A 12,281-nucleotide genomic window follows, 5' to 3' on the forward strand; every position below is an offset into this window, starting at 1 on the left:
TATGGTTTTAGAGGAGTTGCAGCTAAACAATATCGGTCTCTTTCTTTGATAAAACAGTAGTGCATACTAACATTTTCATTTGGTAGGTTCAGAAATTATCATAGAAATAGAAAATATAACATATTTTATGCAACATATTTTACAAATTGCACCATATCGCTTCTTCCTATCATAATTTCGTGTATAGATGAGTACATTTCTGTTTTGGTTTGTCTTGACAAAATGTTTAACATGCTTAATACATCATCTAAATACATCATGTACAATGTTGTAATAAAGTTTGACAAGTCAATACACATACCTTTTTACTTGCATACATTACGTCGAAGACACAGATGAATTGACAACAATTTGTCAAGTGTAGGCAGTTTTTAAATGAAATTCTCTTTCATTTTCATCTGTAACCTATTTATAGCATGATGTATCTCATAACTCTTTACGAGTGACATGAACATCTATTTACGTTTTTATGATATACATGTAATAAATCTGAGGCATCATTTGTGTAAGCAAATACAATGCGAAATATAATCTAGTAAAGGAAATCTGCCTCTAAATGTACTCATAAAAAGGAGAGGTGGTATGATTGCCAATGGGACAACTATCTACACAAGACCAATATGGCACAGACATTAACAACTATAGGTCACCATACGGCCTTCAACAATGAGCAAAGCCAAAATCGCATAGTCAGCTATGAAAGGCCCTGATAAGACAATGTAAAACAATTCAAACGAGAAACTTACTTCCCTTTATTATTATTATTTGTAATTATTTCAATTACACATCATTTAACACATGTTTAGTTAATCAAGTTTAAAAAGTAAACAGACGCTAAACAATCATCATGCAGATGATAGCAACATGACACGAAGTGTCTGCAGGAAAATTAAACTGCAAGAAATCAATTGTAATTATACAAAAGCATACAACATATTGTTTGAAACATAATGTTTCAGGTCCAATTATTGATTTTGACCGACCGTGCTCGAACTGGAAAGCCAGTCAATGTCGTTAAAAACTACCATTTAGGTGAACTGATGTTTGCAATCTTAAGGAAGAATAACTGAAGGTAAAAAAAGGATAGGATGCCGAACTTTCCCACATACTGGTAGACAGTGGTGTTCTTCTAAATATACTGTGTTAACTCACAGCGGAGTAGAACATAAGCATTGCCTCAGTCAGACACACACTGCAACCTTGGGAATACACCTGTTGGGTTGTAAAAATTGTCAACAGAAAGGTAACATTTCAGTCTATGGAAGGATGGGTGAATGAGAGAGTAAGTTGGTGAATGAGAGAACGAACAATGAGAGAGTGCGTGGGTCAATGAGAAAGTGCGTGGATGAATGAGAGAGTAAGTAGGTGAATGCAAGAGTGAGTAGGTGAATGAGTAAATGAGTTAATGGATGAATGAGTAAATGAGTTAATGGATGAATGAGTAAATGAGTTAATGGATGAATGAGTAAGTGAGATGGATGAGATAGTGAGAGGGTGAAGAAAGAATGAGTGGGTGAATGAGAGGAGTGAGTGGGTGAATGAGAGAGTGAGAGGGCTTATGAAAGAAGAGCGCGTGGGTAAATGAGAAGTGAGTTGGTGAATGAAAGAGTGCGTTGATGAGATAGTGCATGAATGAGAGAAATGTTAGTGTGTGAATGAGAGATTATGTGCGAAAATGAGAGAGTTCGTTAAAGAATTAGGTGATGCGTGAGCGAATGAAAGAATGAGTAGGTGGGTGAAAACATGAATGCGTGAATGAGAGATTCTCTGCGACCTTGAGAGATTGTGTGCGAGAATGAGAGAGAGAGTGAGTTTTAGAGTGAGTGAAGCAGTGAAAGAGCGAGAGAGTGATTGCGAGAATGAGAGTAATATGCCTACCAAAATGAGTGGATAAGTGATAAAATTAAGGAGGGCATAAAAATACTGCATTATTATCATAAGAAAAAAGATACATATATATACATATCACGCGATATTACTGCTCACACGTAATGAAACATACACTCAAAACTGAGATATACATTATATTATCTAACGCTATAACTACTTATAGAGATTTACACACTTATATTCACTATAAAAAAATATATAGGAGTTCAGAATCTCTTGCATTCTAGGTAATATTTCCAAAAGCGTGCATCAAAATTTGTTATTGGTTTAAAAGGTGATAAACAATAGAAATTCAACCAATGACATAACGTTATTTTCATTTTGGTGTACGAATAATAAGATTACCAATTATCATCTAGTATCTGAAAAGACAAGCTATGAATACGAAATAAGTGATCATAAAAAAATAAAAAAAATGATAATTATATTTTCTAGTCGGAGCTGGTTCGGCCGGTAGTATTGTAGCTACCCGATTATCGGAGGATAATGAAAATTCAGTTCTTTTGTTGGAAGCTGGGAAATCGGACTTGGAACCTGATGACATTACCCAAATACCCTCTTTGTGGTATTCCCTTATAGGTTCTGAGAAAGATTGGGGATATAAATCAGTATCACAAAAATATTCACATTTTGCTTACCAAAATGAGGTAACAATAATTTGTATATTAATAAGTGTCACTTAATAGTACCATTGTGTTGTAGATATAGACAAGTATTTAAAAGATTAACAAACTAACTGAACTACATCTTAAGTCGATATAATACATACAACTATACTCGGTGTTTAAACTACGAGAAAAGTGAATAGACAGTAGTACACATGAAAAATATTAACCATTCAAGACCGGTCTGTTAAGTCAAGAATATGAGTTTGAGAGAAAAAGTCTTTACTATGTACTTGCAAAGCATTGTTAATATTAACGTTTATTTAATTGACCGTGCGAGGGTTGTAAAGCCAGTCAATGCCGTTAAATTATTTCAAGAAAATTGTATCCAATCTATTCATTCGTGTATGTTCAACGTATCATTGTCATAATACAGTACTTTTTCCTTCTTTCTGACACAAAATAAAATGCATTAATATGAATGTTTTGTTGTTGCAATACTAATTAACAACACGACGAAAAAAAATAAGTGTCTAGAGCAACTTTCGGTTTTCAATGTGTTATGCGCTACCTAAACGATAACTTTATTTGAAGTATTTCCCACTACTGTTTTTTTTTGCATACTAACAGAAATACGAAACGTAAACACAGCCTCGTTCCTTTCTATTAATATAGAGAGGTTACATAGCACAAGGCAAAGTGCTGGGAGGATCATCGTCAATAAATTCTATAAACATACTCAGAGGCAGTCGTAGCAACTATGATAAATGGAAGCAAGAAGGAGCACCCGGATGGGGATATGATGATGTACTGCCCTACTTCAGAAAGCTTGAAAATGTTACAGAGACATCATACAAAGACTCACGTAATTAATTACTGTTCATATGTGTATTGGTTACATTAAATTTTAACCTGAAGATACATATAAATGGATAACTAGCATGACTTATGTGTTCCATGTCTATAAAATGAACAAATACCAAAAATATGAAAATCTGTTCCCTTATACACTAAAACATAATAAAGGTTTAAAATGAATATTTACCTATTTAATTTACTTCTTATTTATACATAAGGAAACTCTTTCTTTCTATCTAATATCATTTCACTCCAATGCTCTATTATAATCTATTATTTAGTAATTATCTAATATTTTAATCATGTATCAATCTTTAATGTTTAAAAGCATGTTATGGTGAATTAATTGTAAATATCATTCATAAAGGTCATATTCATACTACGTATCCATTTATCCATTCAATCTCGTCAATCTAACCAAATCTTGCATACTCTGTTAAAAACTATAGGACTATTAAAATAATGTAAGAAAGGTATATACAGCCCTTGGATGGTGTAAACTTCCCAAAAAACGTGTATGGTGTAATGGTGTATGGTGTATGGTGCAATGGTGCAAGGTGTATGGTGCTATGGTGTATGGTGTAAGGGGAATGGTGTAATGGTGTATGGGGAATGTTGTGATTGTGTAACGTGTGATCGGGAATGGTGGGAATGATGGTGTACGACATTTCATTAGTTGAAAACGAAGTTCGTTTTATTTTGTTTTTTTCAAATTGTAAACATAAACAATAATAATAATCTTAATATTGGAAATTTAATTGCATTATGGGTAATTTCGGATCGTGTAGATAGAATGGGTAATGGTGTATGGTGTAATGTGTAAGGTGTATGGTGCAAAGGTGTAACGTGTATGGTGTAATGGTACAAGGTGTATGGTGTAATGGTGTATGGTGTATGGTGTTATGGTGTATGGTGTTAGTGGGAAGTTTACACCATCCAAGGACTGTACAACAGACCTGAAAAGAAGAAAAATGGGTTCCCAAAAGATTCAGCAATATCTATACAATAATTCATATAAAACAGTTTGTAAACTCCAAAACTTTGAAATATAGCTGTTCTGTATGACAGTTGAAATGAAAGTGGACAAAACAATAGAAATTTCCCTCCAAAAAGAACATGTGTCCAAAATCACTTTCCACAAGAAATATAGCCTTAAATTAAGATTCTAAATAAAGAAATTAAGGTGACATAGACAAACATGTACACTGGTCAGTTTAACAGTAATCAGACTGGACAAATCAAATACCAGTCAATTTGTAACTAATAATATCAAAGTATGACAATCAGTTTATTCCAATTTATCTAATCAACATGATCAATATATACAAATTTACATTTACAAAAATATGATAAATTCCACTCTACCACAAGATTATAAGAAACCTGTTTTGTATTAAGATAAGCGAATCAAGAGCATACTTTAACCTAGATAGAAGAAGGCGTGTCACCATTTGAAGACCCCTTACCAAAACACAAATGTTTTAACTTATTTGTATGTGTATTTTGTTGTAGATATGAATAATGTGGTCTTTTGTTTAATGTAATCAAATATTCATGGGAAGTTAAAATCTTTCATACACTAAGATTATTCAATGGTAAGCAAAGAGGCCTATGTAAAAATGAGCAGAACTTTTTGGAAATCGTTCTCGAACCTTTTCATAATCTGAATAGGTTCTAACTGGATTGATTCGAGTTTCAATGAACAAAGTATACAAATGTTTTCTAAGGCGAGTATTTAAATTGTGCACATTCAAAGCAGTTATATACATATATTTCATATCTTTTTAAATAAAGACAAACATGTACGTCATTACTGTGAACATTTTGGCGAAGGAGGTCTTATTATACCAATGTTAGTTTAAACATATTTATTTATAGTGGATTGGGAAACAAGTTTTGCAACTTACATTAATTCCTTTCCACTTTTCGGGTGCGAGTGCTGCCTTGTAGCGGCATTAGCCTACTCTTTTTCGAAATCTACAAGGGTGTCTTTGACGTGCAAGAGATGTGGCTCTCTCTTAACACGGGTCAGCCATTTATCGTCCCTTTCCGACGGACTATCATCGTTTCCTCAAGACCATACTCGCAGATGGTGTCAAGGGAGAGCCGAAAATTGAGTTCCTACCAAAGTTGATTGACATAAAGGCAACACTAGTATACCGCTGTTTAATAGCCGCTCATCGATTAAACGAAAACAACTCCGGGTTTCAATAAAAGCCGAGAAAAACACATCAAACATTTGAGAAAACAACAGAAAAGTAAAAGCACGAAACTGAGGTCATTCATATGAATGAACTATTAATTACAACTGCTATATTCCGGACTTATTCATGACATTTTAAAACTGAAGTTGTGATAAGCCTGGTTTTAAAGCTACAATATTTGTGGGAGTCAATTGATTGCATTGTTTAACCGGAACCTATGTGAGAATCTTGCATATTATGATTGTTGAATAAAACATTGCTGTAAATATCATGTAAATCGTTTAATAAAGTTTAGAAATTTATAGCTTTACGAGGACGTCACGGACCGATAATCATAACAGAAAATACTGGAAGTATACTACAAGCATTTCACAATACAGCGGCAATGGAAATTGGGTTTCCTACAGTAGATTGTAATAGCGATTATCCGATTGGTAGGTTATTATCTAGTATCTAGGGCTTTACTATAAATAACTGTTTATTAAACAGCTTTATTCAAATCTAAAATTGAGTGTTGCTTAATATCTTGCTGTTCAACTTCCCCTATGTATATGTGTATATGGTATTTTGCTATTATGCTTTAATTATCAAGAAATTGTCATGTTAACAGTAGTATATAACAGTTTTTATGTTGTTTTAGTATTAAAAAAAATCACGATTTTTGTTATGTAATGAAAATGCACAAGCTATTCCACTGAGTACTACAAGAGCAACAATGATATATTGTTTTTACATCAAATAATTAAGGTTTCTGCAAAAGTCAAACAAACATAAAAGACGGTAAACGTTGCAGTACATCGACCTGTTACCTGCGACCAGTATTACAACGATGTAACTTACAAGTCAGTTTGCGGTCTCATGTCACTAAGGTAGATATACTTTACTATGTTTTGTAACACCTTTAATGACCATTGATTGATTGATTGTTGATTTGTTTACCCCGCATTAGCTATATCGCGGTAATAAAAATGAACATAACAAATTCCAAACTGCCAAATGGTATGAAACTACAAAAAACAATTAAAACTGGCTTTAAAGTACCATCCAAAGCAGTGGTATGGATATATGCCTGTCAACATTTGTAATTTTTATTCTAGTCAGGAAATGGAATAACAAGACGTACAGAACTGTGAAAATACACTCATCATAGAAATACAAGTATATGTGCGTAGTAAGCAAAGTTGGTTTAATGATGAAATGTTGTATCATCCACAAATGTAAGGATGAACATGCATGTACATTTAATCCAACGGTTCCGAAAGCAATACATGCTCAGTTGTAATATCAAAATCCATCGTGTAAATTTTCTTATTATTGATAAAGGCGTGATTCTTTACATATTTATACTCTATAATATGCAGGTGTTGATACGGAATAACAAAGCTGTTGGCGTTGAATTTGTAAAAGATGGAAAGAAAAGACTAGTACTTGCAAAACATGAAGTTATTCTTTCAGCAGGAGTTTTTGGCTCTGCTCAGATTTTAATGCTCTCGGGAGTTGGTCCTCGAGGACATCTTCAACAACTGAAGGTAGCATATTTTAATTATTTTTAGTTTTAGTTTACAGGGATTTGTATTAGGTATTAACATTGACATATCGGTATTACCAGTTAGCAAGTTTCAAGAACAACTCAGTTTTGTAATTTTCTAAGCTTTGTAGTTTATGACTTGACACAAATCTGAATTAAACATTACATACTGAAGTGACTACTCGCTTCTTTGCATTTAACATGTCCACTGTTTTAACATGATAAATGAACTAACTGCCTTGAACAAGAAATGTAAATCGAATCTGTTGGTGGTTTTTTTTTCACAAACACTACTTTCACTCAACATGTAGTCGGATTAAAACAAGTCTCAATCGAGGTAACAAGATGTACCCCTTATCTTTTTAGACACATACGATGGAATGTTAGTCCCCACAATTATCAACAGTTCAGTAATTAATATATGCACTATTTTAAACAAAACATATGTCAATATAAATGTAGTTTGGCGATATGACCAAAATATAGCTAACATATTCTATATCAATTTTATAGATACCAGTAAAAGTGGATCTGCCTGTTGGACAAAGTTTGTATGATCACTTAAACTTCATTGTTCAATATAATACTACTGCACCATTGACTATTAATAATGAAAAAGCGGCTGAACCAGATAAGATTTTGGACTATATTTTCAACAGAGAAGGCAAGTAGTGCAATTAAACATTTAATGAATGATTGGTCTATGTTTAACAAGTACTTTTTTCTTACTGATTAGATGCCACGTTAGAAGAACTTTAAATGTGATACTTAACATTCTTATCAAGGGATATCATTGAATCCGAAACATTATTTGTTACATGATCACGAATAGCAAACACAATTTAAGGAAAAACTCTAAGAAATCAGCAAATTGTACACTCGTCTATACACATTTATTTGTATTTGCAGGAATTTATTCGAAGAACGGAGCTGAAGGATCAATTCTAACAAATGTCAACCCACTCGATCCCAGAGGTCCACAAATCGAGCTTCAGTTGTCGAACATTGCTTACGAAGAAGGTTTAGTTTTAGACCCGAACGTTGCATTTAAAAATGAGGTTAAACTAATAATTTCAAATTAGAATTGCATTTTTATTGATAATGTTAACTTTATCTATTTATATCAATTACATGTGTTCCCCTCTAATATCACTACTCAGGAATTTAATGGTAACTTAACAAGACCTGTCACGGGGAGTATTGCTATAGCGTGTTCATTTATTCTCAGACATGTGTATCTTGAGCATCTTTGGTCCGTCGTGTTTTAACATTTATTCTAAGTCTGTTTATTGGGACTACAATTGCTATTAATTGTACTAACGTATACTTGAAATGCAATCATATTGTCATATGTTTATACTGAAAAGTTGTCCAAATGATTTTGTTCCATGATATATAAAATCACAGCTAAAAATGCAAATGAGCACAGCTCACATCAAATTGCAAACATGAACTTACAAACATTTTAAACTTAAACAATCCTAGAAATATCTGACTATTATGAAGTGTATTCGTTAAATGGTATTTTTTGTCCTTGTCGGTGTATAATGACATGGTCAATATAAAGTTGATGTAATCTGAAAGAGAAAACAATATCAATTATGTTAAACATGGTATATATATTTACAGAAAACTTCAAATATTGCTATTTATATAAAATACTTATTCCAATACATTTAGTAAAATACGCGATTCATTGCGTTGTTTAAAAAAAAAACTTATGAAATAAACTAGACGAAGAGAATAGAAGTGTTATTTATTAAAACTATTGATTATTTGAACATACACTTTACCTGAATAATTATCATTTAAAATTTTGATGACCAAGTATGTCAATGGTATAGTTTTTATCACGTTAGATATGTCACTGAAAAGTTAGTTAGTTACATTTACGAGCTCTAGGAAGATTCAAACGGAGAGTCAACACAGTTACAAAATCAAAACCTCAAATACATCAAAAGAAAACTATATTCCTGACAAACAACAGGTACAAATGTATTTCCCTGTATATACAGTGGTGAATTAAACATGGCTTCATGGCTATCTAAAACTCTCATTTGTATGAGCAACAGCATGGCTAGATAAACATTTTATATTTTGGGTACGGCAGTTAACATTAAGTACAAATCTTAATCACTGTATAAACACTGAAAAATAGTATGGCATGTGGACATTCTAAAGAGTCAAAGCAATATCGATGTGCAATGCATTTGTAATTAATGATGGGAATTGTTTAAATTTGATTTGTTGCAGGAATGTTCTCTCTTCTTGTTTTTTTGAAATTTTTCTATTTATTCAGAATCATCTTGTTTTATCCGTGTAGAGCTTGTCAACAATTACTGTCATCCTATAATTTGAGTACATACGGTTTAAATTGCCAGTTTTGGATATCTGATAAAGTCCTCGCCATTTTTTCATAATTTAAAAAAAAATATGACAATGTTAAATGTGTGAAAAAGACTAGTAAGAAAAAATAATTTGCAAAATTTTTTTTAAGTGGCTTATATATCTCAAAAACAAGCACATCGCCCATCGCTTCCTTCTCCTGTCTTTTTGGTTATTTTATTTGTACACTATCAATTCATACCAGTCCTTAAACCAGTTTGTTATTTTGAAACATATAGGCACATTAAACGACCTAACAATGATATCTTCTGACATATTTTATTGCGTTTAGAAACAATTTTGATAGATGCATCAAGTTACTAATAACTTATATAACAATTAGTTAATAAACATGCTGTATATTTTTGAAACCTATATTATATTTCAGATTGTAAAAGAACATTTAGAACGTGTTGATCCAAACAGTTTTGTTGTCGTTATGTTCCTATTACAACCACGAAGTAAAGGCTATTTGAGGTTAGCAAGCAAATCACCGTTCTCTTATCCAATAATAGATCCACGATACCTCTCTCATCCAAAGGACATTGAAGACTTTGTTAGAGGTATTCAAATAACAAATTGAAACTAGTGCTTTAGTTCAATTATAGTTGTTGTCATTTCCTTAAATGCACTACGATAATACAGTACCATGTTTAAGTATAGCATATAGAATGCACTCTGTAATAGAACAGCTAATTGTTTTGGTGGGGTGATGTTTTAGCCTTCAGTTTTCTATATTGCTGCTTGTGTACTCCTGTTTGTGTGGTATTTTTTCTTTCTTTTAAGCCTAGCGTTGTCAGTTTATTTTCGACGTGTAAGTTTGAGTGTCCCTCTGGTATATTTCGCCCCTCTTTGATAGTAAACTATGTTTTTCTTCTCTGTGGTTTGCTCTTTGTGCAATATAATTGACATCGAACACATCATTTAATCAAGGGCATCAATCTTAACACTCTACCTGATGCTTATACATCATAAACCTACAAGAACGGATTGCACAAACTGTTTGTAATTAACATGTACTTGTATTTTATGAAATAACTACAAATATTATTAATTTTATACACCAGAGACTTTGACTTTGTAAACACTATCGTTGTATTTCAATCTAATCAGAAAGAAAGAAGATATATCATTGAATTTGGTTTTATTTCAATTTAGCAAATTCTAAATTATTAGAAAAGGAAAAGATTGTAAGTTCCGAATCAAATTATTTTTTTAATTAAATCATAAAAAAGACGTAATGGTATTAATTAAATACTGTCGAAATTAATTTATTCTTGTTTGCTCTCGTTTTACGACTATTGCATTTTTTAATAGTGTTGCTGTGATTATGTCTAAAAGAGGTACTATGAACAATTATTCTGTTTTTCTATTACTCCCGACAACCTAACATACAACATATCCAAATGAGCATATTTTCTGAATTCAAAACTTAGTGACGTATAGGAAGAGAGAATAATAAAATTACATTTTCAATATAAATAGGAAATTGTATATAAAACATATCAATCGTAAATGTAATGAAAAACGTCCAATTATTATTTCAGCCATTCGATTTATGCGTTCGTTAGAACAGACTGTAGCCTGGAAATCTATCGGTGCCACTTTAGTTAGACAAGATGTACCGGGACATTGTAGTGAAGAAATATATGATTCTGATCATTACTGGAGGTGTATTGGACGACATTTTCTACGAAGTGCATATCATTTTGTAGGCACATGTAGAATGGGATCCGTTAATGACCCTTCGGTTGTAGTCGATTCAAGATTAAGGTACGAGTATATTCGTTACTATATATTACAATGAATGTGTGGTATGATTGCCAATAAGAAAACTCTCCACAAGATACCAAAGGACACAGACATTAACTAGATAAAACGATAGCTTAACTTACACGCTCCTGAACAGGGTATAAAGCCCATACCACATAGTCAGCTATAAAACGAGAAGATTATGTTGACGTTTATTTTTGTTGCACTTCCCCATTCCGTTGTTTCGTTGTTTTCCTCGTATATATATTATGTATGAAGTATTTCCCTCGGTTCAAGTTTGTAGCACCGGTTTGTTCTTTTCACTCGATTTAAGACGTTTGAACAGCGATATACTAAGTTTACCTTCTTTATACTTTATAACTACCATGCATGTTCCAAAATGTTCACACTATCAAATTCTATGCATCAGGGTACCGATATTTCTACTTTAGGCATTGCAAGAGGATAAAAGTATATGCAACCTCCTCCATCAAATTATTTATGTTTCATGGAATTAACCGCATATCTCACAGGTCAATCTATATTGTCAATTCAATAATAATTTTATAATTTGTCACCTTTTGCTTTATAGGGTTATTGGTGTTGATAAACTAAGAGTTGCCGATGCATCCGTTATGAGATATGTCCCTTCGGGCCACACAAACGCACCAGCTATGATGATTGGAGAGAAAGCTGCAAACATGATCAAACACAATAAAACTCTTAGATATAATATATAAATATTAGATTATGCAATGGACCGTTGTCATTGATTGTTTTGTTAAAAATATTCGCTGTTTTCACTGCAAAGAGGATGTTAGTTAATAAAAAAAAAGTTAGGGGACAACCAGTACTTTTATTCAAATAAACTTGGCTCGTTTCGTTCTGCATATTTGATAACGGACCATTGCCAACCTCACAAACATTATTATCAAGAATCGTAAACTAAGCAATCAATCATACAAAGTAGGGTGAACGTTCCAATCAATTCTACCAAGTATAGGTAAATTCTGAAACATTCCCACAAAGTGCCAAGCATAAGCTTTTTCACTTACAATG

The 12,281-nt window shown here is 32.5% G+C and overlaps 2 protein-coding genes across 2 annotated transcripts; both read left to right on the forward strand.

Annotated features, from left to right (window-relative positions):
- The first annotated feature begins 1,795 nt into the window (after positions 1-1,795).
- LOC134684822 (glucose dehydrogenase [FAD, quinone]-like) lies at positions 1,796-3,368 on the forward strand. Its single transcript, XM_063544131.1, has 3 exons — positions 1,796-1,865; positions 2,326-2,537; positions 3,171-3,368. Exons 1-3 carry the CDS (start codon positions 1,796-1,798, stop codon positions 3,366-3,368), a joined length of 480 nt encoding a protein of 159 aa, XP_063400201.1.
- Positions 3,369-6,912: 3,544 nt separating this feature from the next.
- On the forward strand, positions 6,913-11,962 carry LOC134684823 (choline dehydrogenase, mitochondrial-like). Its single transcript, XM_063544132.1, has 6 exons — positions 6,913-7,086; positions 7,599-7,749; positions 7,995-8,143; positions 9,859-10,033; positions 11,018-11,243; positions 11,815-11,962. The coding sequence occupies exons 1-6, from the start codon at positions 6,913-6,915 to the stop codon at positions 11,960-11,962; spliced, it is 1,023 nt and encodes a 340-aa protein (XP_063400202.1).
- The last annotated feature ends 319 nt before the right edge of the window (positions 11,963-12,281 follow it).

This window comes from Mytilus trossulus, chromosome 9, assembly GCF_036588685.1.
Source record: "Mytilus trossulus isolate FHL-02 chromosome 9, PNRI_Mtr1.1.1.hap1, whole genome shotgun sequence".
Classification (NCBI taxonomy): domain Eukaryota; kingdom Metazoa; phylum Mollusca; class Bivalvia; order Mytilida; family Mytilidae; genus Mytilus; species Mytilus trossulus.